The sequence below is a fragment of the Garra rufa genome, chromosome 23 (assembly GCF_049309525.1).
Source record: "Garra rufa chromosome 23, GarRuf1.0, whole genome shotgun sequence".
NCBI lineage: Eukaryota > Metazoa > Chordata > Actinopteri > Cypriniformes > Cyprinidae > Garra > Garra rufa.
This window is the reverse complement of record NC_133383.1, coordinates 4812499-4838407: the sequence shown is the minus strand read 5'-3', so window position 1 is coordinate 4838407 and position 25909 is coordinate 4812499. Positions and strand designations below refer to the sequence as shown.

The following is a 25909-nucleotide window of genomic DNA, read 5'->3' as shown; positions in this document are numbered from 1 at the left end:
CCTCATCAAATCCCCCAGAGTGATTCATATCAAAGACTTTAAATAAACATTCTATTGCTTACGTAAGCAAACACAGATTAAAGATTCTAGTAGTTCTCTTGATTAATGGAGTTTTCTTTATAGAACAAAATAAAAGCTGTTGTGATGACCGTTTTTTCACAATGCTCCAATTGATATTGATTTCCCAGTGTGTTCACTGAATCATGACGTACCTCAAAGTGCAAACAGACTATTTTTATGCACAAAGGTGCATCAGAAGGTCTGTTTTTTGCATTGTACGTTGATGGAGGGAGGTGTGGTTTAGACAAGAGGATGGTCAGGAGGAGGAGCTGCAAACCTTCGCCTGTTAATGTTCATCTGGCTGTGAGGAAGTCACCTCCTCTCCTCTTCTCTCCTCATCAGCCAAGCTTCTAGAGGAATCTAATGTTTCAAAACTACACACCAGAGTGTTTTCCAAAGGTAAGCTAGCTTTACTTTCATAGTACATACTCTTGTCCCTCTCACGTTTTGCATTTGTCTTCCTGTACTTTTTCTGTTGCATCTGATAAAGTTTAACCACTCCAGCTGAGGCAGCTGTCTAGTCTTAACTTCCCTCATCTGAGCAAAACCACTCTTGAGATTAAGTTCGCGGGAGTCTGCAGAATTGCAGTCTGGTCACGCACACTCGTGTTTTAGGAGGCCACATTTTATGGCTCTGGTTCTCCAAAAAAGGGGTGTGTGAAAAGGATTTCCAGGAAGGAAACCATATCTGCTTTAGCAGAGGGGCTCGTGAAGGAAAGGCAGAATGTGTGGAATGTTAAACGGAACGTTTGCGAAGAAACTTTGTTTGAGTGCACCTCAGACCTTTTGAGAAGCTCTCACAAGGTCATTTCTTTTTGTATGAAGCAAACACGCTTCATGTTTCTGGTTACATTTCATTATAGGCAAAAACTGAGAGGCCTCTTAGGAGCAAGAACTGATGTTTTTGTCATCTGATACTTGATGATCAGACAATACGAGCATAGCTTTTGTTGAAACTGAGCTCTTTTGTTTTCTGTTGAAGTGAAACTCGTTTAAATAGAGTATCATTTGCATGTATATAGTTTAGGCGCCTGTCTTTCAGCCTGCAGGCGAGGTGAATACGGCTTGAAAATAGTGAATGACGTTGCCAAAACATGCTTCCATTCTTGCTGTTTTGTGGTAATTGCATAGTGGACTAAACTGCAACGTGCATCACAAAACAGAGGTAGCGTTTATGATGCATGCTGTTTACCACATGAGTCATGATGCGCTGAAGAGTTAGTCGGGGTCCTATAGGACAAAAAACACGCTTGCTTTGAGGTGAGCATGCTGAACGAAACATGCAAGAAGCAGAAATGTGCCGAGTTTGGTCCTGCCCCAATGCAATTGCCATTTTTTTGCATTTGGAACAGAAATAACTCTAAAACTCAAAACATGCAAGAGGCAGAAATATCCAAAATTTATTTATTTTCTGCCAAGTTTGGGCCTGTTCCAATGCAATTGGCCAGGCTGCTGAAAAAACAGATTGTATTTGCACTTTGGTGCTGCTAATCACACATCTATAATGACCTCTCGCTGTTCGCTGTCTTTGAATTAGGTGTTTTATGGGAAATTCAAACTGAAAATAAAGTTGCATCATGCATCACAAAGCAGAAGTTGAGTTTATGATGTATGCGGTTTACAAAATCAGTCATGTTGTACCAAAGGTTTTTTCAAGGTTAATTCAGGAGAGAAAATATTTTCACTTTGAGGTGAGCATGCTTACGAAACACGCAAAAAGATCCACTTCCAACCAAACTGCATTTGCACATCTAAAATGACCTCTCACTGTTTGTTATCTGAATGCAAATGCCTCAATTCTTGCGTTCATCATTAGCTTTATGTGGAAAATGCAAACTATCAGTTGCACTAAAATAAAAGTGCAACATGCATGGCAAATGAGAAGCTGAGTTTATGATGCATGTTGTTTACAACATCATTCATGTTGTAAGGCTCTCTCAGGGTAATTCAGGACAGAAAAACAGGAAGAATATTCAATACTCTTGTATTTTGTGCCATTTTTTTTGCCAAGTTTGGGCCAGGCCACTAAAAACAGATTGCATTTGCACTTTGGTGCTGCTAATCACACGTCTGAAATTATATCTTGTTGTTAGTTATCTGAATGCCTTTACCTCCATTCCTTCTTATTAGCTGTTTTATGGAAAATGCAAACCGTTAAATGCACCAAAATAAAGGTGCGACATGCATCACAAATGAGAAGTTGAGTTTGTCATGCATGCTGTTTACAACATCGGTCATGTTGTATGACTTTCTCTCGTCATTCAGGATAGAAAATGTGCTCACTTTGATGTGAGCATGCTAAATGAAACATGCAAGAAGAAAAAAGATCCAATTCCAACCAGACTGCATTTTCATTATTTTATTGCTGATATTCATGCAAATCTTCTTGTTTTTGTTATCTGAATCCACATGCCTCGATTCTTTCTTATTAGCTGGTTTATGGAAAATGCAAACCCTTAAATGCACCAAAATAAAAGTGCAACATGCATCATAAAGTAGAGATTGAGTTTATGATGCATGCAGTTTACAACATCAGTCATGTTGCACCAAAGGTTATTTCAGGGCCATTCAGTGTAGAAAATGTGCTCACTTTGAGGTGAGCATGCTAAACAAAACATGCAAGAACCAGAAACATCCAATTTCAACCAGACTGCATTTGCACTATGCATTTGCACTAAATGCATATGCCTCCATTCTTGCATTCAGCATTAGCTGTTTTATTTGAAATGCAAACCATTAAATGCACCAAAATAAAGTTGCATCATGCATCACAAAGCAGAAGTTGAGTTTATGATGTATGCCGTTTACAAAATCAGTCATGTTGTACCAAAGGCTTTTTTAAGGTTGATTCAGGACAGAAAATGTTCTCACATTGACGTGAGCATTCTGAATGAAACATGCAAGAAGCAGAAAGATCCAATTCCAACCAAATTGCATTTGGTCCTGCTGCTCATGCATGTCTATAATGACCTTATGTTGTTTGTTATCTAAATGCATATGTCTCCATTCCTGCTTTCATCATTTGCTGTTTTATGGAAAATGCAAACTGTTAAAGGAGTAGTTTAATTAAAATTTTGTACTTACCCCCTTGTCATCCAAGATGTTTGTCTTTCTTTCTTCAGTCGTAAGGAAATTATGTTTTTTTGAGTAAAACATTTCCAGATTTCTCTCCATATAATGGACTTCTATGGTGCCCCCGAGTTTGAACTTCCAAAATGCAGCTTCAAAGGGCTCTAAACGATCACAGCTGAGGAAAAAAGTGTCTTATCTAGCAAAATGATGGGTTATTTAAAAAAAAAAAAAACAATTTATATATTTTTTAACCTTAAATGCACATCTTGTCTAGCTCGGCAAGATGAGTGTTTGAGATTAAAAAGTATATAAGTTGTAAATGTTTTTAGAAATAACTAGGTAAGACCCTTCTTCATCGGCTGGGATCATTTAGAGCCCTTTGAAGCTGCATTTAAACTGCATTTTGGAAGTTCTAACTTGGGGGCAACATAGAAGTCTACTATATGGAGAGAAATCCTGAAATGTTTTCCTCAAAAACACAATTTCTTTATGGCTGAAGAAAGAAAGACATGAACATCTTGGATGAGAAGGGGGTGAGTACATTATCTGTACATTCTTGTTCTGAAAGTGAACTAATCCTTTAAATGCAACCAAATAAAGTTGCATCATGCATCCCAAAGCAGAAGTTAAGTTTATGATGCATGCGGTTTACAACATCAGTCCTGTTGTAAATCTTTGTTGGGTCATTCAAGGCAGAAAAGGCACTCACTTTGAGGTGAGCATGCTGAACAAAACATGCAAGAAGCAGAAATATCCAATACTCATTTATTTTGTTCCAATTATAATGCCAAAGTTGGTCCTGTCCCAGTACAATTGGCCAGGCTGCTGAAAAAAAAAACAGATTGAATTTGCATTTTGGTGCTGCTCACTGTCTGTTATTCATCATTAGCTTTTTGTGGAAAATTAAAACTATCAGTTGCACCAAAATAAAAGTGCAACATGCATGACAAATGAGAAGCGGGGTTTATGATGCATGCTGTTTACAACCTCAGTCATGTTGTTTCAAAACAGAAAATACACTTACTTTGAGGTGAGAAGGCTGAACTAAACATGCAAGAAGCAGAAATTTCTAATATTACTTCATTTTGCGCCAAGTTTGGTCGTGCCCCAATGTAACTGGCCAGGCCACAATTGCATTTGCACTTTGGTGCAGCAAATCAAGCCATGCCTATAATGACCTCTTGCTGTTCATTATTTAAATGCATATGCCATATTCTTGTTTTTATTATTAGCTGTTTTTTGGAAAATGCAAACTGTCAAATGCACCAAACTAAAGGTGTAACATGCATCTCAAAGCAGAAGCTGAATTTATGATGCATGCTGTTTACAACTTTGTTGTACCAAAGGGTTTTCAGGGTCATTCAGGACAGAAAATCTGTTCACTTTGAGGTGAACGTGTTACATGAAACAGGCAGGAAGGAGGACGATCCCATTCCAACCAGACTAATCACACACTGTTAATCACTGCTAATCACACACCTTTAATGACCTCATGCTGTTCGTTATCTAAATGCATATGCCTCCATGCTTGTGTTCAGCATTAGATTTTGTGGAAAATGCATACTATCAAATGCACCAAAATAAAGGTGCATTTATGATGCATGCTGTTTACAACATCAATCATGTTGTAAGACTTTCTCAGGGTTATTCAGGACAGAAAATGCGCTCACTTTGAGGTGAGCTTGCTGAGCAAAACATGCAAGAGGGAGAAATATCCAATACTCATTTATTTTGAGCCATTTTTTGTGCCAAGTTTGATCCTGGCCAGGCTGCTAAAAACAGATTGGATTTGCACGTCTATAATGACCCTCTCACTGTTCGTTACCTGAATGCACATTCCTTTATTCTTTCTTATTAGCTGTTTTATGGAAAATGCAAACTGTCAAATGCACCAAAATAAAGGTGCAACTTGCATCAGAAAGTAGAAGTTAGAAGGAGTTAGGAGTATATGATGTATGATGTTTATCAGGAGTGTCCAAACCTGTTTCTAGTTAGCCACTGTTTCGCTCCAATCTGAAATTAACACACCTGTACCAGCTAATCAAGGTTTTCAGACTAAGAAACCCTCAGGCAAGTGGGTTGGAGCTTGTTAAAGTTAAACTCTGCAGGACATTGGTCCTCTAGAAACAGGATTGGAGCCATAATAGAAGCATTTTTGGGTTCCTCAAAGAAGCATTTTTGGGTTTCCCTTTCCCAAATAAACATTCGATAAACTGTGTAAAAGATCCATTTATTTATTACTTTGAAGTACAGTTTAATCATCTAAAGTGCCTTCTTCCACTATAAAGATCCTTTAGTCCAACGGAAAGTTCCATGGACGTTGAAGGTTCTTCATGCACCCATCAATGCCAATAAAAAACCTTCAGTTTTAAGAGTGCAATGAAAAGATTCCATGGAACTTTAGAAGTTCTTCATGGAACTATTGATTCCAATTTAAGATGGTGTCTTGATTTTGAAATGCAATTGTTATTTCTAAGTATTGTAATTACTCAAAGTCACATGGTCTTTCTCATGTTTGATATTGATTTTTTCATTGCTTTTTTCACAGATGGGAGAACAAGACCCCAGTGACAGACTGAGAGGAGACCTTCCAAAAGAGATGAAGGAAAATGGCACGGCAAGCTTCTCCCAGTTCTCCTCAAGCGTGCGTGCCATGATGCGCATTCGCCAGAAGTACCAGGCCATCAAGAAACGCCGTCTTGAGATTGCAGCGGCGACAGCGGCGGCACAGAGCTTAACGTCTCCACGGTCCACCAGCCCAAAGGTTTTCACCTTTGAAAATCTTCAAGACCCCTTTAACTGTAACCCCTCTTCCCCACGCAAGCGGAAGAAAAAAAGAAAGGGGCGGGTTTTATATCCAAGCAACAGTTTGAGAGCCGTACCCACAAAAGAGAGAAGCCGTGCAAAGAACTGCCTGTACTTGTTATGCATCATCGTATTTTTACAAATTTACAACGCCATCGAGAACTTGGACGACCACGTGCTTAAATATGATTTAGACGGACTGGAGAAAACCCTTAAAAGGGAAGTATTCGGCCAACAGGAAATTGCAGAGAGTCTTCTCAGTCACTTACATGATTATCTCTCAACTTATGTACACAATAAACCTTTAGTGTTGTCGCTTCACGGACCTACCGGAGTCGGAAAGAGCCACGTTGGCCGATTACTGGCTCAGCATTTCCGCTCGGTCGTTGGCGACGACTTGGTGATGCAGTACTTTGTTCTGCACCACTGTCCGACAGACGACGATATCCCACAATGCACCAAATCTCTAGACTCTCACGTCTCTGAAATGGTCAGTCATGCTGAGGAAGAGGAGAAGATACCGGTTTTTATTTTTGATGAGGTGGAACACATGCCCAGAGAGTTGCTGGACACATTGCAAGACCTGATTCATCCCAAAAACAGCAATGAATACTTAAACGCCATCTATATTCTCATCAGCAACCTGGGACATGAAGACATCACTAAGTTTGTTCTGCACAACTCCAGCGTTGCTGTCTCAGGCCGTCTGAGCTTGAGTCAGGAGCTGAACCCTTGGTTGCGAAACTATCTTCAAAGATACCACGTGCTATTTTTGGATGCAGAGCTTATGCCCTTTATGCTTTTGGAGAAGAGCCATGTCATGGATTGTTTTATCGATGAAATGTCCAGGGAGGGATTCTACCCAGATCGATCTCACGTAGAAAGGCTTGCAGAAGAGCTATCATACTATATAGTTGGCGAACGGGAGTTTTCTCATACTGGATGCAGGCAGGTTGTGGCAAAAGTGAACCTTCTCTGAAACTAAATCTGCCGTGCAGATGGTCAACGTGAGGAAGATGTTACTGGTGTCATGAGAATTTCATTGTGCATTCTATGTACATTGGTAAAAACAGTGCTGTAAAGTTTGGGGTCGGTAAGATTTTTTTAGGTTTTTGAAAGAAGTCTCATCAAGGCTGCATTTATCTGATTAAAAAATACAGTAGAAACACTAAAATTGTGAAATATTATTACAGTTTAAACTGTTTTTTTTTTATGTGAATATATTGTAAAATGTTATTTATTCCTGTGATCAAAGCTGAATTTTCAGCATGATCACATGATGTTTCAGAAATCATTCTAATATGCTGATTTGCTGCTCGACAAGCATTTTTTCAGGATTATTTGATGAATAGAATGTATTTACTGTCTCTTTTGATTGATTTAATGCATCCTTGCTGAATAAAAGTATTAATTTATTTGAAAAATAAATATTTCTGACCCCAGACTTCTGAACAGTACTGTGTTTTTCCTCATGCATGTACTGTGAAACTCTAAATAACATAAAACAGCATTCAATATTTCTCTGTTTATTAGAATTTCTCAAGTTCCACTGGAAAAATGAGGTACAAAGACCAGCATCCTCAAGATTGTAAAAGTAGTCGTTATATACACTGCTGCCCAAAAGTTTGGGATCAGTAAGATTTTTAATGTTTAAAAAAAATCTCCATTTATTTGTTTAAATATACAGAAAAAAGTAATATTATGAAATATTATTGCAATTCAAAATAACACTTTTTTTATTTTAATATACTTTAAAATGATTTATTTCTGTGATGCAAAGCTGAATTTTCATCAGCCATTACTCCAATCTTCAGTGTCACATGATCCTTCAGAAATCATTCTAATATACTGATTCATTACTTTTATTATCAATGTTGGAAACTGTTTTTTTTAGAACCTTTGATACTTTTCTCAGAACTCTTTGATTAATAAAAAGTTAGAAAGAATAGCATTTATTAAAAATAGAATTATTTCACTTTGTTATAAATTTAACACATCCTTGCTAGAATTTCTTACAAAAAGAGAGAAAAAAAGAAAAGAAAAAACGTACTGAGCCCAAACACAAAACAACATTCAATTTTTCTGTTTATTAGAATTTCTCAAGTTCCATTGGAAAAATGAGGTACAAAGACCAACATCCTCAAGATTGTAAAATTAGTTATTACATACACTGCTGCTCAAAAGTTTGGGATCAGTAAGATTTTTAATAATTAAAGAAAAAGTCATCAAAGTTCCATTTATTTGATCAAAAATGCAGAAAAATAAGTCATATTATGAAATATAATTGTAATTCAAAATAACACTTTTTTATTTAATATACTTTAAAAAAAATTAAATATACTATAAAATAAGATTTATTTCTCTGATGCAAAGCTGAATTTTCATTAGCCATTACTCTAATCTTCAGTGTCACATGATCCTTCAGAAATCATTCTAATATACTGATTTATTACTTTTATTATCAATGTTGGAAACAGTTTTTTGAAACCTGTGATACTTTTTTCAGAATTCTTTGATGAATAAAAAGTTAGAAAGAATAGCATTTATTCAAAACAGAAATATTTTCTAACAATATTGGTCTTTACTATCACTTTTTATCAATTTAACACATCCTTGCTGAATAAAAGTATTATTTTTATCAAAGAGAGAAAGAAAGAAAAAGTTTACTGACCCCAAACACAAAACAACATTCAATTTTTTCTGTTTATTAGAATTTCTCAAGTTCCACTGGAAAAATGAAGTACGAAGACCAAAATTAGTTATTATATATTTATTTGATCAAAAATACAGAAAAAAGTAATATTATGAAATATTGCAATTCAAAATAACACTTTTGTATTTGAAAATACTTTAAAATATGATTTATTTCTGTGATGCAAAGCTGAATTTTCATCAGCCATTACTCCAGTCTTCAGCGTCACATGATCCTTCAGAAATCATTCTAATATGCTGATTTATTATTTTATTATCAATGTTGAAACATGTGATACTTTTTTCAGGCTTCTTTAATGAATAAAAAGTTAAAAAGAACAGCATTTGCTAAAAACAGAATATAAGTCTTTACTATCACTTTTTTTTATCAATTTCACAAAAGTATTATTTCTTTCAAATAGAGTAAGTAAGAAAAAAATTTACTGATCCCAAACATTGAACGAGGTGTTTACTGTTACAGAAGTTTTTTATTTTAAATAAATGCTGTTCTTTTTAACGTTTTATTTATCAAAGAATCCTGAAAAAAGTATCACAGGTTGAAAAAATAATAACACTGATAATAAATCAGTATATTAGAATGATTTCTGAAGGATCATGTGACGGAGTAATGATGCTAAAAATTCAGTTTTGCATCCCAGAAATAAATTATATTTTAAAGTATATTAAAATAAATAATAATAAAAAACACTTTTTTAAATTGCATTACCATTTCACAATATTACCATTTTTCCTGTATTTTTAATCAAATAAATGCAGCCTTGATGAGCAGAAAAGTCTTTAAAACGCATTCAAAATCTTACTGAGCTCAACGTTTGAGCGGCAGTGTATATATATATAATAATACTATGGAAAAAACAGGTGGTATGTACAACACTTTGATATCTGTGCCCATAAAGAGTTCAAAGTACAAAAATCTCATTTGTACACCTTTTGAAATGGTTTTCTAGCGGCCACAATACAGAGTTGCTCTTTAACCATCAATGAGTGTGAAAAGGGTAGTGTTGCAAGCTCTAGAAATACGCATGCTGCCTGGTTTCCTGTGAGGCCTAAAGCCCTAGAAGTGCAACTCTAACGCAGCATCCTGAGAAATAACCTCAACTACCACCATGCAAATTTATGACGTCCGATAAATCAAGTGCTTGGCATGCACTGACATCCCAGAGAAACACTCCAAGCTCGCAAATCTACCCATACTTAATTTGGCTTGCTGCAGGTGCTCTATGTAAATATACGGCTTTCATTAAATAAATTTTCCTTAGAAGGCCAGATCTTACGACCGGCTGAGATTGAATCGCTCGGCTCCCACTGACTTGCAAAACCCACCAACATGCCGCTAAGTGTTTTTAGTCATTGAGTGTCATTTTAGCTAGTGTGTGATGTAGGAGGGACAATGTGAGGACTGGGACTCTCTTCCTCTTCGGTGTCTTTTGCACTATGGCAGCTACGCTTCCAGTTCAAAACCCAGTCCGACTTTGTGTCCGCCTGTGTTGAAGTTTTTCCCGTCGATCAAGGCAGAGAGAGTGAGTTTCACCCCTTTATAAATGAGATAAAGAGAATGTAAATCATTAAAAGATGCACAAAGAGGTTAATAAGTATCTTAAACAAGTAAAACATTGGTCACAAGATGACTGGAATTAAATACTTGTGTACTACATATTGTGAAGTATATACTGCGTACTATTTATTAACTATTAATAGCTAGTTTTAACAAATATTTTGTACTTTTTTTTGCAAAGTAGTATGCAACATTGCTGTTACATAATCTTACTGTTGCATGTTTAATTCAGTGAAATAAACCATTTTTTATAAGTACACTGTAATCAATTTTAATTGTGTGTTTTTTAAAAAACCTAAAATGTCCTTAACATTGGTTATCTAAGATGTAGATGAGTTTGTTTCTTCATTGGATTTAGAGAAATGCAGCATTACATCACTTGCTCACCAATGGAGCGAATGGGTGCCGTCAGAATGAGATTCCAAACAGCTGATAAAAACATCACAATAATCCACACCACTCCAGTCCATCAGTTAACATCTTGAGAAGCCAAAAGATGCATGTTTGTAAGAAACAAATCCATCATTAAGATGTTTTTAACTTTAAACCATGGCTTCCAGTCAAAAAACAAGTCCATAAATCATACTAAAGCTTCCTCCAGTGGAAAAAGTCTATCTCCTGTTGTCCTCTCACATCAAAATCTACTGACAAATTTGTTTACAGCTGTTTTGGCTTGTAAAAAGTGCTTGATTTGTGCATATTTCTCTCCTGATTCAGACCAAAAGTCTTTTTCACTGGAGGAAGCATTATTATGAACCCGGAATCTATTGTTTAAAGTTAAACTATGTCTTAATGATGGATTTGTTTCTTACAAACACACAGATCTTGGCTTCTCAAGATGTTAACTGATGGACTAAAGTGGTGTGAATAACTTGTGGATTATTGTTATGTTTTTATCAGCTGTTTGGAATCTCTTTCTGACGGCACCCATTCACATCTATTGGTGAGTAAGTGATGGAATGCTACATTTCTCCAAATCTGAAAACTCATCGACATCTTGGATGGCCTGAGGGTGAGACAAGTTTCAGTAAATGTTGATTTTTGGGCGAACTATTCCCTTAATAATGGATGGGTGCCATTAGAATGAGAGTTCAAACAGCTGATAAAAACATCACAAGTAATCCACACCACTCCAGTCCATCAGTTAACATCTTGAGAAGCCAAAAGATGTGTGTTTGTGAGAAACAAATCCATAATTAAGATGTTTTTAACTTTAAACCATGGCTTCCAGTCAAAATACAAGTCCATAAATCATTCTAATGCTTCCTCTAATGTAAAAAGTCTATCTCCTGTTGTCCTCTCATATCAAAATCTACTGACGTATTTGTTTACAGCTGTTTTGGCTTGTAAAAAGTGCTTGATTTGTGCATTTTTCTCTCCTGATTCAGACCAAAAGACTTTTTCACTGGAGGAAGCATTATTATGAACCCGGAATCTATTGTTTAAAGTTAAACTATGTCTTAATGATGGATTTGTTTCTTACAAACACACAGATCTTGGCTTCTCAAGATGTTAACTGATGGACTAAAGTGGTGTGAATAACTTGTGGATTATTGTTATGTTTTTATCAGCCGTTTGGAATCTCTTTCTGACGGCACCCATTCACATCTATTGGTGAGTAAGTGATGGAATGCTACATTTCTCCAAATCTGAAAACTCATCGACATCTTGGATGGCCTGAGGGTGAGACAAGTTTCAGTAAATGTTGATTTTTGGGCGAACTATTCCCTTGATAATGGATGGGTGCCATTAGAATGAGAGTTCAAACAGCTGATAAAAACATCACAAGTAATCCACACCACTCCAGTCCATCAGTTAACATCTTGAGAAGCCAAAAGATGCGTGTTTGTATCTTAATGATGGATTTGTTTCTTACAAACACATCTTTTGGCTTCTCAAGATGTTAACTGATGGACTGGAGTGGTGTGGATTACTTGTGGATTATTGTGATGACGGCACCCATTCACATCCATTGGTGAGTAAGTGATGGAATGCTAAATTTCTCAAAATCTGATGAAGAAACAAACTCACTGACATTTTAGATGGCCTGCGGGGGATGAAAAGTTTCAGTAAATGTTCATCTTTGGGTGAAATAATCCCTCAATTTCTAGTAGTATGCTTAAATCATGAATGAAAAAGGAAGATGTTAAAAATTTCCTTAAAAGTGGTTATCCAAGATGTAGATGAGTTTGTTTCTTCATCAGATTTGAAGAAATGTGTCATTCCATCACTTGCTCACCAATAGATCCTCTGCAGTGGATGGGTGCCGTCAGAATCCAAACAGCTGATAAAAACATCACAATAATCCTCAAGTAATCCACACCACTCCAGTCCATCAGTTAACATCTTGAGAAGCAAAAAGATGTGTGTGGATTATTGTGATGTTTTTATTAGCCGTTTGGACTCTCATTCTGACGGCACCCATTCACATCCAATGGTGAGTAAGTGATGGAATGCTACATTTCTCCAAATCTGATGAAGAAACAAACTCATGTACATCTTGGATGGCCTGAGGGTGAGAAAAATTTCAGCAAACGTTCATTTTTGGGTGAACTATTCCCTCAGCTTCTAGTAGTATTCTTAAATAATGAATCAAAAAGGAGGATGTTAAAAATCACCTACAGTTCATTCTTCACACTGCAAATGAAATGCATACTTTATATACTTCCTACTATAAAAACATAAAAGTGTTATGTTGTTTATATCCAAAGATCATAAACAGTAATTATAACATGATTACCAGGTCGAAGACTCTGAGTGTAACCAACTCCAATCAGACTGGCATTGTTCACTTTGGCCTGTTATAAGGAAATAATGAAATAAACAAAACATGATCAGGTTGGTCATCCCAATTTTTGAATATTTAATATAACTTCCTTATTGCTTTCGAAAGCTGATTTAGGCCTAAAAAATATACGAGGGCACATAAAAGGTTTTATTGAGATTCATAGACTTCTGTTCTCTAAAATAAAAGGCCCAAAATGTGCACAACTTACGAAAGAAACATCACATAATGAAAAAAAGTTGTCACGGAATAAGAATACATATACAAAAATGTGTATATACGACGACATAGACGCAGATGCTTCTAGTTACACAAACCTTGATTTCACGCGTGGTTGTGAAATGTGTCAGAATGCCAATCATAACGCAACACACATCTGCATTTGCATTTCCAGCATTGCTGTTATGTACAACAGAACCACAAGCTTGCAATGTGTTTGCCAGGAATTTGCATGTGTGATTGTGTACTTCCATAGAGTACGTTTTTTTGGTGAACCATTATCTGAAGTCAGATTAAGAACAGTAAATGATGCTTTTGTAAAATACGTAATGTGTAAAGTTTGTTAACTTACAGACAACGAGGCATCTTTATCGAGCTGGTACTTTGCAGCAACTCCGAAGCGCGTGTTGTTGCTGCCTGAAGTCCAGGCCAAAGTGACGGCCGTCTCCAGTTGATCGCTGACTTTCTGATAGACAGATCCTCCGAACTCAGCTCCGTCATTACTGCCGACACACAACACAGTGTACATATTTTTAGCATCATTACTCCAGTCACATCATTCACATATTCTAATTTGCAGCTCAAAAAATATTAATTTTTATTATTGTTAAAAAAAGCAATAGTAGAATTTGTTTCAGGTTACTTTGATGAATAGAACGTTCAGAAGAACAGAATTTATCCGAAATATAATTTTCCAAGCCTGCATTTATTTGATCCAAAGTACAAGAACTGTACAATTTTGAAATATTTTTTACTATTTAAACTATTTTTAAAACATTTTAAAATAATTCCAGTGATTTCAAAGCTGAATTTTTAGTATCATTACTTCAGTCACACGATCCTTCAGAAATCATTCTAATATTCTGATTTGCAGCTCAGAAACATTTATTATTAATATTAGGTTGAAAACAGCTGAGTAGAATTTTTTCAGGTTTCTTTGATGAATAGAAAGTTCAGAAGAACAGCATTTATCTCAAATATAAATCTTTTATCATCACTTCTGATCAATTTAAAGCATCCTTGCTAAATAAAAGTATATCATTTCTTTCCAAAAAAAATTAGAAAACTTATACTCACTCCAAACTTTTGATTGATAGCGTATACAAAAGCTTTTTATTTCAGATAAATGCTAATTTTTGATGCTGATAGATGATGACAATTCAGCTTTACATCACTGAAATTAATTATATTTTAAATTATATTAAAATAAAAAAACTATTATTTTGAATTGCAATATTTCATAATATTAGTTTTGTTTCTGTATTTTTTTGATGATCATAAGAAAATAAAAAATCTTACTGCCAAATCCCAAACTTTTGAGCCAAAGTGTATCTCACAATAATGACTTAATATCTCCAAAATAAGCAAAAAATTGCCAGATATGAACTCATAATTATGACTTTTTCCTTACAGTTCTGATTTTCTTTTTTTCGCCACAGAAAAATAAAAAACATAATTGTGAGATTTTATCTTACAATTTTGACTTCTTTTTTTTCGCCACAGAAAAATAAAAAACATAATTGTGAGATTTTATCTTACAATTTTGACTTCTTTTCAGAATTATGAGATATTCAAGAAAAGTCAGAATTCTGAAAAAAAAATATATAATTATGGCAGAAACTTCCATATCAATTTCTGCAGTATTAGCTTAAAACTGATCAGGTTTGTTTCACTGATTTTGTTTGACGTATTTTCCTTAAATATAGAATATTAAATTAAAATATTTCTAAATAGTTTTACTATTTCATCTTAAACTGATTTCTTTTAGATATTTATTTCTAATGTTTATTCTATTTTATATCTAATATTTGATTTATTTCATTTTCAATTTGAAGTACAGCAAAAACAGAACATTTTTACATTCAAAATCTTACTGTTCAAAAACTTTTGACTGGTAGTGGTGGGTTGGGTGTTGACAGATATTTCATAAATTCGATTCAATTTAATATAGTTAAAAAAAGAATTACATATATACAAAGTGATTCCATATATTTAGCAAAATGCTCTCTCTAGGGTTTTTTCTTTCTAGCTAACTAACAAGTTTATGGTCACTGAATGACTTGCCCAAGGTACTGTAAATGTGACATGCTAGCCGTTTCATTGACGTCTTTCCGCGGTTGAAACACAGATTGAGTGATTTCACGAGACATGATTCATTTCGGTAAGCTGTACTGTTTCTTTAGAATAGTTTCTGATGTTAACTGATGTTTATTTTATGCTGTAACTGAGTTGAAATCTCAAATTTAGTTTCATATCAAAAGTGACAAAACACAAAGTGATTACCGGAGGGGAAAACAGCAGAGACTTAACGCTTGATTCTTGCGATTTAATAAATACTATCGGCCTCAATAAAACGAGAATTGATTATACTGGTGAAATCAATATTTTCAACCCAGCTCTAATGTCAGCAGGGTCGTAGCTAGTTTATTTAAAATATTGTAATATTTTAAATCTAAAAAAGTAAATTGCGAGTTTATATTCTGAGAAAAAAAGTCAGAATTGCGAGATATAAACTCATAATTCAGACTTTTCCTCACAGTTTTGACTTTTTGTTTCTGCCACAGAATAAAAAAAAAAAACATTTAGTCTCACAATTTTAAGTTTATATCTCCCAAAAAAGCAAAAAAGGCAGAATAGCAAGATATAAACTCATAATTCAGACTTTTTTCCTCACATTTTTTTTTTTTGTTCTCCACAGAATAAAACAATTAAAAAAAAACATAACTGCAACATTTTATCTTATATTTTGGACTTTTCCTTTTCAGAATTTGCAACTTTATATCTCACAAAAAAAGTTAAAATTGTGATCTTATATTCTGCGAAATAAATTAGTACTGTGAGATATAAACTCATAATTCTGACTAATTCTGACTAAAATTTATAAATCAGTATATTAGAATGATTTCTGAAGGATCATGTGACACTAAAGACTGGAGTCTTCTGGCTGATGAAAATTCAGCTTTACATCACAGAAATAAGTTCTATTTTAAATTATATTAAAATAAAAAACTGTTGTTTTGAATTGCAATAATATTTCATAATTAAAGCATAAACTTTTTCCCTGTATTTTTGATCAAATAAATGGAACTTTGGTAAGCATAAAATACTTTTTTTTAAAAACTGATCCCAAACTTTTGAGCAGCAGTGTATCTCACAATAATGACTTTATGTCTTAGATATAAAAGGCAGAACTGTGAGATATAAACTCATAATTATGATTTTTTTCCTTTTAGTTCTGATTTTCTGTTTTCATCACAGAATAAAAAAAACATAATTGTGACATTTTATCTCACAATTGTGACTTTATATCTCCCAAAAAAGCAAAAAAAGGCAGAATTATGAGATATAAACTCAGAATTGTAAGAAAAGAATTCTAAAATATTTTTTCATGGCAGAAACATCATAACATAACATAAGCTATTTCCCCTTCTGCTTCTCATCAATTCTTACACGTTGGTGTGAAGCTGGAAGTCTGCGGTCTTGTATCCCAGTGCGAAGTTGTTTTGCACCAGTTTGGACTTGGCCGTGTCAAACGCCATCTGGTATCCCACGAGCCAGCCTTCATATCCCAGAACCGCTGCAGAGTGCACAACCGGACCCTCGAAATCAATATCGCAGTTCACGTTGACGAATTCACGCTTGTAGGCGGTCTTCAGTTTACCGCTCTTCTTGCTAAGAGAGAGTAAGATGTCAAACAAAAGCATCAAAATAGCCTTGATCCATCAGATACTAAAAAAACTCACCCTGTGTTCGGTACAAAAGACGTATCCAGGGCTACTTTCAACCCCTCTGCGAGCTGAGAAGATAATATAATCAATTATGAATATGATGGCAAACCATCTCAGGGGGATGGAAGGTCATGAGGAGAGTTTGCTCTACAGACCTGGTCTTCCACAGACACTTCTGCAGTGAGCATGTTGTCTGTGTTCCACTTCTGGTTTAAACTCAATCCCAGATCTTTCATCTTATATTTGGTCTCCAAACTCCCGCCAGCTTTTCCTGTGTCTGTGTTGGTGGATCCAGATGTGTTGAACTCCTGCCGTTGGATTAGAGTTTATGAACAGGATTTTAAAAAACAAAAAACTGTCTAATATTTATCATATCAGTCTGTCAGATTAAAAAGTAGTAATTTTACTTAGTGTGAATTTTTTACTGACAATTATCTGTAGTTATATATGTGCCCCTGGACCACAAAACCAGTCATTATGGTATAATTATTATACGTGATAGATTAATTAATAAGCCTTCCATTGATGTATGGTTTGTTAGAATAGGACAATATTTGGCCAAGATACAACCATTTGAAACCATAAAATCACCTTTAAAGTTGTCCAAATTAAGTTCTAAGCAATGCATATTACTAATCAAAATTAAGGTTTGATATATTTACAGTAGGTACTTTACAAAATATCTTGAAGGACCATGATCTTTACTTAATATCCTAATGATTTTAGTATAATTTTGACCCATGCAATGTATTGTTGGCTATTGCTACAAATATACCTGTGCTGCTTAAGCCTGGTTTTGTGCGAAGCACAAAGCAAATAATTTAGCTAATATTTGGCCATTTTAAGATTTTTTCTTTCTACCAATGAGTATTGTTTATATACTATTGTAGTATTTATTTATATTTTTTAAATTATTTTATATTTAAACAATACTTCTACAGCATTTATTAATATTAGTTAATGTCAATTTCAGCATTTACTAATGCATTATTAAAATCAAAATGTGTGTTTGTTAACATTATTTAATGCACTGTGAATGACTTTATTTTTAATCATTTACATTAACAAAGATTAATAAATAGTATTAGTATAAATGTATTGTTCATTGTTGGTTCATGTTAGTTAAGGGAAGACACTGCAGGCAAAAATGCTGTTTTTTTATGCACCTGTCAAGCTTGAGATTTTTTAGCCAAAAATACATTGCATGGGTCAAAATTTTTGATTTTTCTTTTATGCCAAAAATCATTAAGGAACTAAGTAAAGTTCACGTTCCATGAAGATTTTTTGTAAAATTCCTACTGTAAACATATCAAAATGTAATTTCTGATTTGTAATATGCATTGTTAAGAACCTAATTTGGACAACTTTAAAGGTGATTTTCTCAGTCTTTTTGATTTTTTGCATCCTCAGATTTCTGATTTCAAATAGATGTATCTCAGTCAAATATTGTCCTATCCTAATAAACCATACATCAATAGAAAGCTTATTTATTGAGCTTTCATATGATGTATAAATCTCAGTTTTGTCAAACTTAACCTTATGACTGGTTTTGTGGTCCAGGGTCACATATATTTCAATTACAATACATATTTCTAAAGGCCGTTTTCTCAAAATAAGTTTTCTTCTCCTACACTGAGCCATAAATCTCCACTTCAGTAGCACTTGCACTCACCAAACTTTACATTTTTATTCCTGCCTATATCCTGAAAGTTTTTACAGAGGGATTTGTTCATATATAATTTGCTTGATTATATACAACATTTTATTCCCCCCAAAATTGTCTGTTCTAAGTATTTTCTAAAATAATGGAGTGATAAAATGACAAAAACAAAACATCTGACTCTAATATGTCAAAAAAATTAAACAAAAATTTTGAAACTGACTTCATCCAGTATTTAGATTTTTGTACTAGAAATGTATGCAAATTAGCGCATTTCATTAAATAATGCCTCATTTGCATATTTAAACCAAACATTTTAGAAAACTTCTAATACAAAAAATGTTTGCAATTATCAATGCAATCAATCAACTTTGTAAGTTAGGTGATAACGATTAGTTAATTTTTGTACCCTATTCACCTGCAGTGTCTTGCCTTAATACATTCATGTTAAAGCAACACCAAAGAACTTTTTTAACCCTCTACAGGTTGAAAGCGGAATTGTCTATTACCGCTGTCGTAAATAATTTAGCCTACCGTCGCGTCACATGCACGTTATTTGTTTGAAAGGCTATCCAGGACCGGCTTTGGAAATAACGATGTCCAGTGACAAGGCAGAGTATGTTGCATGACTTTATGAAAGTATGAAAACGAAATAAAACACAATAATGACACTGTTTGCTGTTTATTTTTGCCGTAAAGCAAGTCGCATTTGTAGTCTCATTTGAACTGCAAAACCGTGACCCGACGACCCAAACTTACATAGTGCTGTTATGGCCGATAGAGGGTCGCAAAGCGAATACGAAAGTGCCGTTTCACCCTGTTATGAGTTGATGAACCACTGACGCGAGTTCGGAAACATTATTTTAAGGTAAAAAAAAAACTCTTTAGTGTTGCTTTAACAAAAGTATAAATAATGATAAAACAGACAGACAGGACCATGTGAGCTGGTGTCTCATGACATTACTGGATGGCAGATGGCGAGTGATGTGACAGAATTAGTTGTATTTTGAATGTGACCCAGAAACACTGATGGGATGCGACTCTTATTTAACTCTAGAGCGATGTTAGTTGTGTAGTCAGAGATAAATGATTCAAAAATAAATCCACACATGACGTGAAAATAGTTACCCACAAATAACTGACATCAAGATAAAGATTCAGGCAGTTCTTCATGTATGGTAAATGATGTGTGATGGAGACCACAGAGATGTGTGGGCCTTTAGAGTGAAACCTGCCACATCACACAAACACCCCTACAATAATCTTACCATCTAAATGCATTTCCCACAATGGTGCAACAAAGACATAAAAAATGCGTTAACATTTACATACATGACAATTAAGCATTAAGGCCATCCAAGGTGTACATGAGTTTGTTTCATCAGATTTAGAGAAATGGAACATCACATCACTTGCTTGCCAATGGATGTAAATGGGTGCCGTCAGAATAGTCCAAACAGCTGATAATAACATCACAATAATCCACAAGTAATCTAACGCCAGTCCATCAATTAACATCTTGAGAAGCCAAAGCTGTTTTTGTAAGAAACAAATTTATTATTAGTTTTTTTTTTATTTCAAACCATTGCTTCCAGATAAAATATGATCTATATTGAATCCATAACAGTGTTGTTTTCGTCAACGATGACGATATCATTTCGTTGACGCCACTTTTTTCCATGACGATAACGAGAGGTTGACGAGATAAAATTGGCTCGTTGATGACTAAAACATGACGAGACGTGTGTGAGTTTTCGTTGACGAGACGAGAATAGACGAAAATGTTAGTGGGTGGTCCGTCAGGCGTTTAAAATGCATGACATTTCTGCTTATTGTGCATGCCAATTAAAACAAAAAAATATCTGCCGCTATGGCAAGCCGTTTTAGCATTCCATCCTTGTTTGTCTTTTATGTTCTAAAACATTCCTTCATTATTGTAATTATTGGTGAAAATAGTCGATCCGGAAGCTCACATTGTGTTGAACTATAGATCTGCTATTTTCAGAACTTACAAGTGACACTACCCAACAGCAAAATACTTACTGACCTACATTAATTTCTTAAAAGACTACTTTTTCCCCTTTTTTTGACTAAAACTAGACTAAAACCTTCTTGACTTTTCGTCGATTAAAATTGGACTAAAACCTTTTTGACTTTTCGTCGACTAAAACTAGACTAAAACCTTCTTGACTTTTCGTCGACTAAAATTGGACTAAAACCTTTTTGACTTTTCGTCGACTAAAACTAGACTAAAACCTTTTTGACTTTTCGTCGACTAAAACTAGACTAAAACCTTCTTGACTTTTTGTCGACTAAAATTGGACTAAAACCTTTTTGACTTTTCGTCGACTAAAACTAGACTAAAACCTTCTTGACTTTTCGTCGATTAAAATTGGACTAAAACCTTTTTGACTTTTCGTCGACTAAAACTAGACTAAAACCTTTTTGACTTTTCGTCGACTAAAACTAGACTAAAACCTTCTTGACTTTTCGTCGACTAAAATTGGACCAAAAACCTTTTTGACTTTTCGTCGACTAAAACTAGACTAAAACCTTCTTGACTTTTCGTCGACTAAAATTAGACTAAAACCTTCTTGACTTTTCGTCGACTAAAATTGGACTAAAACCTTTTTGACTTTTCGTCGACTAAAACTAGACTAAAACCTTCTTGACTTTTCGTCGACTAAAATTGGACTAAAACCTTTTTGACTTTTCGTCGACTAAAACCTTTTTGACTTTTCGTCGACTAAAACCTTTTTGACTTTTCGTCGACTAAAATTGGACTAAAACCTTTTTGACTTTTCGTCGACTAAAATTGGACTAAAACTATCACATATAGAAGTGACTAAAATTTGACTAAAACTAATAACCATTTTAGTCCAAAAGACTAAGACTAAATCTAAGATTGTTGTCAAAAACAACACTGATCCATAATAATAATTTTAGTGAAAAAAGAGAATATGCATAGATCAAGCACTGTTTACAAGCCCAAACAGGTGTAAACAAATATGTCAGTGGATTTTAAAATGAGAGACAATAAAAGATTTTTTACCAGAGAAAGTGTTATTATGGACTTTAAAGTTTAAAATGTCTTAAAGATAGATTTGTTTCTTATAAACATGCAGGTTTTGGCTTCTCAAAATGTTAACTGATGGACTGGAGTGGTGATGATTACTTGTGTATTTTTGTGATGTTTTTATCAGCTGTTTGGACTCTCATTCTGACGGCACCCATTCACTGCAGAGGATCCATTGGTGAGCAAGTGATGCAATGCTACATTTCTCCAAATCTGATGGAGGAAACAATCTCATCCATACTACTAGTCAAAAGTTTTTGAACAGTAAGATTTTAAATGTTTTTCAGAAACATTTAAAGTCTCTTCTGCTCACCAAGCCTGCATTTATTTGATTCAAAGTACAGCAAAATTTGTAAATATTTTTACTATTTAAAAAAATGTTTTCTATTTGAATATATTTTAAAATGTAATTAATTCCTGTGATTTCCAGCTAAATTTTTCAGCATAAAACTTTAGTCACATGATTTTTCAGAAATCATTTTAACATTCTGGTTTACTGTTAAAAAAAAAAACATTTATTATTATTGTTGTGTTTAAAATGATGAATAGAAAGTTCAAAAGAACAGCATTTATATGAAATAGAAATGGTATAAAACATTATAAATGTCTTTATCATCACCTTTGATCAAACCTTGCTAAATACAATTATTAATTTCTATTATATATCTTACTTGTATAATGTTACAAAAGCACTGGAGACTGAAGTAATGGTGCTTAAATTTACATTTCTCCAAATCTGATGGAAGAAACAATCTCATCTATACTACCAGTCAAAATTTTTTGACGTTTTAAAAAAAAAAAAAAGTCTCTTCTGCTCACCAAGCCTGCGTTTATTTGATCCAAAGTACAGCGAAAACAGTAAAAAAATTTTTTAAATATTTTACTATTTAAAATAACTGTTTTCTATTTGAATATATTTTAAAATGTAATTAATTCCTGTGATTTCCAGCTAAATTTTTAGCATAAAATGTTAGTCGCATGATTTCTTCAGAAATCATATTAACATTTATTATTATTATTGTGTTTAAAACAGTTGAGTGGAATTTTTTCAGGTTTCTTAGATGAAATCGAAAGTTCAAAAGAACAGCATTTATATGAAATAGAAATGGTATAAAACATTATAAATGTCTTTATCATCACCTTATTACATAAATACAATTATTAATTTCTATTATATATCTAATATGTGTATAATGTCACAAAAGCACTGAAGACTGGAGTAATGATGCTGAAAATGTATCTTTGATCACAGGAATAAATTACATTTTAAAATATATTCAAATAGAATGGCCATTGCTTTAATGGTCATTAAAATAGACCTAAATTTGATTTATGCATTTTGTTTTTTAATTTGGCCAATGTGTTTCCAAAAAATAGAGGAAGTACTGCTACAGATTAAACAACAACTAACTCACCACTCCATTTTGAGACTTAGTCTTGAGGTCCAGTTTAACAATCCCAAAACCTACCAACAAAACAAAGACATGAATTTCAGCAGAATGCCATCCACCTTGTAAAGCAAACATCATTTCCATGACAAACTGAGTTTTCTCACCATAACCCTTGCTGAATATATCCTTGGCTGTTTTTCCCAGGTCTGAGTATGCAGGAGGAACAGCCATTATGTCTGTTGCATAAATGAAATGGAAATATCAGCATATTTGAACTAATAAAGGTGCCGCAAGTATGCTATAAAAATGTGAAAATAAAACGGGGATCAAACTGGAGATAAAGCAAACCCACAAAATGGCATAATCAGATACCAAAGCCACTGTGTGAATGTAGTACATAGCAGTTGTTCATTTTCTAGCCTTTCGTAATCTGTACAGCATTCTGACTTGACTTGACTGGTATATAAACGAACAACCAGTGAAATACACCTTGTTTGCATGCATAAATGACGCCAACCAGCTTCCTTATTACTGTGCATCTATTTTTATATCATTGCATATGTGGGTTTTTTAATTGCAGTATTCAAAATAGTCTGCAAGCAGTACTTTAGTCTTTTAAAAACATGTCTAATTTTAACATTTACAAATGCTGTCTGTGTAAATTAGGCGTATTAGTAAAATGTGACCCTGGACCACAAAACTATATTTGTAGCAATAGCCAAAAATACACTGTATGGGTCAAAATGATTGATTTTTCTTTTATGCCAAAAATCATTAGGAAATTAAGTACAGATCATGTTCCATGAAGATTTTTTTGTGAAATTCCTACTATAAATATATCAAAATGTAATTTTGGATTAGTAATATGCATTGTTAAGAACTTAATTTGAACAACTTTAAAGGTGATTTTCTCAGTATTTTGATTTTTTTGCACCCTCAGATTCCACATTTTCAAATATTGTTCTATCCTAACAAACCACATATCAATAGAAAACTTATTTATTGAGCTTTCATATGATGTATACATCTCAGTTTTGTAAAATTTAACCTTATGACTGGTTTTGTGGTCCAGGGTCACAAACAGGGAACAGCAAAACTGATTATCAATCACTATAATATAACACCAACGCCGCCTTCTGTTAGTAAAGTCACAGATACTTGTATTATCTGACACTTGAGAAGTAAAGAAAACATCTATGCATGTTTATGCATGAGGGGGCGTGGTTTCGAGCTGATAATCTAATCATGAATGGTGGAAAAGCCTTTAAGACTTAATCATATGCAGAAAGCTTAAACATGTTGCACAGTCACATGTAATCATCACATCTATTTAACGGTACAAAATTACACAAGTAGTTACCAGGAAAAGGTGTTTAAATATAAACTAAGGTGAGATTTTGAAAAGGATATGCTGTCTGTTTTTTATTATTAACTACCACATGCTGCTATAACAACACATACACAACTAAACCTGCGGCGTTTAAAGTTGCGGTCTAGCGAAAATAGAATGATAAATTCGTACCGAGGATGTTGCTGCTGTTGAGACAAAAATAAAATGCTGATGCGAAACGAAAGCAGAAGCTTTAGTGTGTCCTGTGTTTCTGATTTGACACTAGCAACTGCTACAGGACAAAGTGAAGGAGACAAACTGCGCATGCGCACTGGCGTCACAAACGCGATTTCTAAATAAAAGTCCCTAGGAGGACATTAAAAAGTGTTGTTTTTAACAAATAAATAACCTTGATTTCCAGCAGTTAGACATTGTTTTCTACAATATATCAACTATAGTATTTTCAAAAGCTTTGAAGGGACTTGAACTCAAAATATGAGTTTTCCCATATTTTGTTGTATACCTTTTTTGTTTATTGTTGTTCCAAAGTACAAATCTCTAATTGCAGACAAATTAGAGATAGCAGAAGCTTTTTTATAGCAGTTTGGAGTTCAAATGAATTACGTGCCCATATTCAACACTGCTTTTATTCTATGTTTTTACTAAAACACACATACTTACCAGCAGATGTCATCCCCTTCACATAATGCTGCTCTGATATTTCTCCTAAGCATTTTTCACATTCCTTATTTATTATTATATATATTTTTTAATGCCTATGTAGATTTAAAAACAAAAATTTGTTTCAGTCTTAGTAGTCATTGTAGTACATCAAGATAATAAATAAATAACTAATAACTAAATGAAAACCAGGAATTTTAGCTGAAATAAAATATATTTTTTTATATTTTATATATATATATATATATATATATATATATATATATATATATATATATATATATAATATTATAGCTTTAGTATTTATATATATAATAATTAAAGCTTTAGTATTTATATATAAATACTATTAAAATTTGTAATATAATAATATTTAGAATTGTTTTCTATGCCTACTTTTTATTTAGATTTTTATTTTTATATATGTCTATGTAGATTTAATTATTTTAGTTTCAGTTTTAGTTGTAGTTATTTTAGTACATCAAGAAAATAAATAAATAACTGAACTAAATGAAAATAAGAAATTTTATTTATATATACACACACACAAAATTATATATACTATTATAGCTTTAGTAGTGTTTATATAGAGATACTATTAGTATTTTTAATATAGTAATATTTAGAATTGTTTTATGCTTTTTTTAATTTTCATTTTAGTTAATGTTTTAATAATTTTGTCTATTTTTTCATTTGTTTTTATTTTTGTTTAATGTCTATGTAGATTTAGAATTGTTTTTATTGCTTTCTTTTTATTTATTTTTTTAAGTTAATATTTTAGTAATTTTATTTTTTTTTCATTTGTTTTTATTTTTTAAAATATGGCTACATAGAT

The 25909-nt window shown here is 33.5% G+C and overlaps 2 protein-coding genes across 2 annotated transcripts; one reads left to right on the top strand and one right to left on the bottom strand.

The window, feature by feature from the left end:
• Positions 1–367: 367 nt before the first annotated feature.
• Positions 368–7381, top strand: tor4aa (torsin family 4, member Aa). The gene is made up of 2 exons (XM_073829100.1): positions 368–459; positions 5681–7381. The coding sequence occupies exons 1-2, from the start codon at positions 424–426 to the stop codon at positions 6914–6916; spliced, it is 1272 nt and encodes a 423-aa protein (XP_073685201.1). The 5' UTR covers positions 368–423; the 3' UTR covers positions 6917–7381.
• A 624-nt stretch (positions 7382–8005) lies between these two features.
• On the bottom strand, positions 8006–24696 carry LOC141298789 (non-selective voltage-gated ion channel VDAC2). The gene is made up of 9 exons (XM_073829101.1): positions 24586–24696; positions 23228–23299; positions 23088–23137; positions 17092–17244; positions 16952–17004; positions 16659–16880; positions 13561–13711; positions 12945–13002; positions 8006–10182 (listed from the first exon to the last, which is right to left on the bottom strand). The coding sequence occupies exons 2-9, from the start codon at positions 23292–23294 to the stop codon at positions 10091–10093; spliced, it is 846 nt and encodes a 281-aa protein (XP_073685202.1). The 5' UTR covers positions 23295–23299; positions 24586–24696; the 3' UTR covers positions 8006–10090.
• Positions 24697–25909: the final 1213 nt, after the last annotated feature.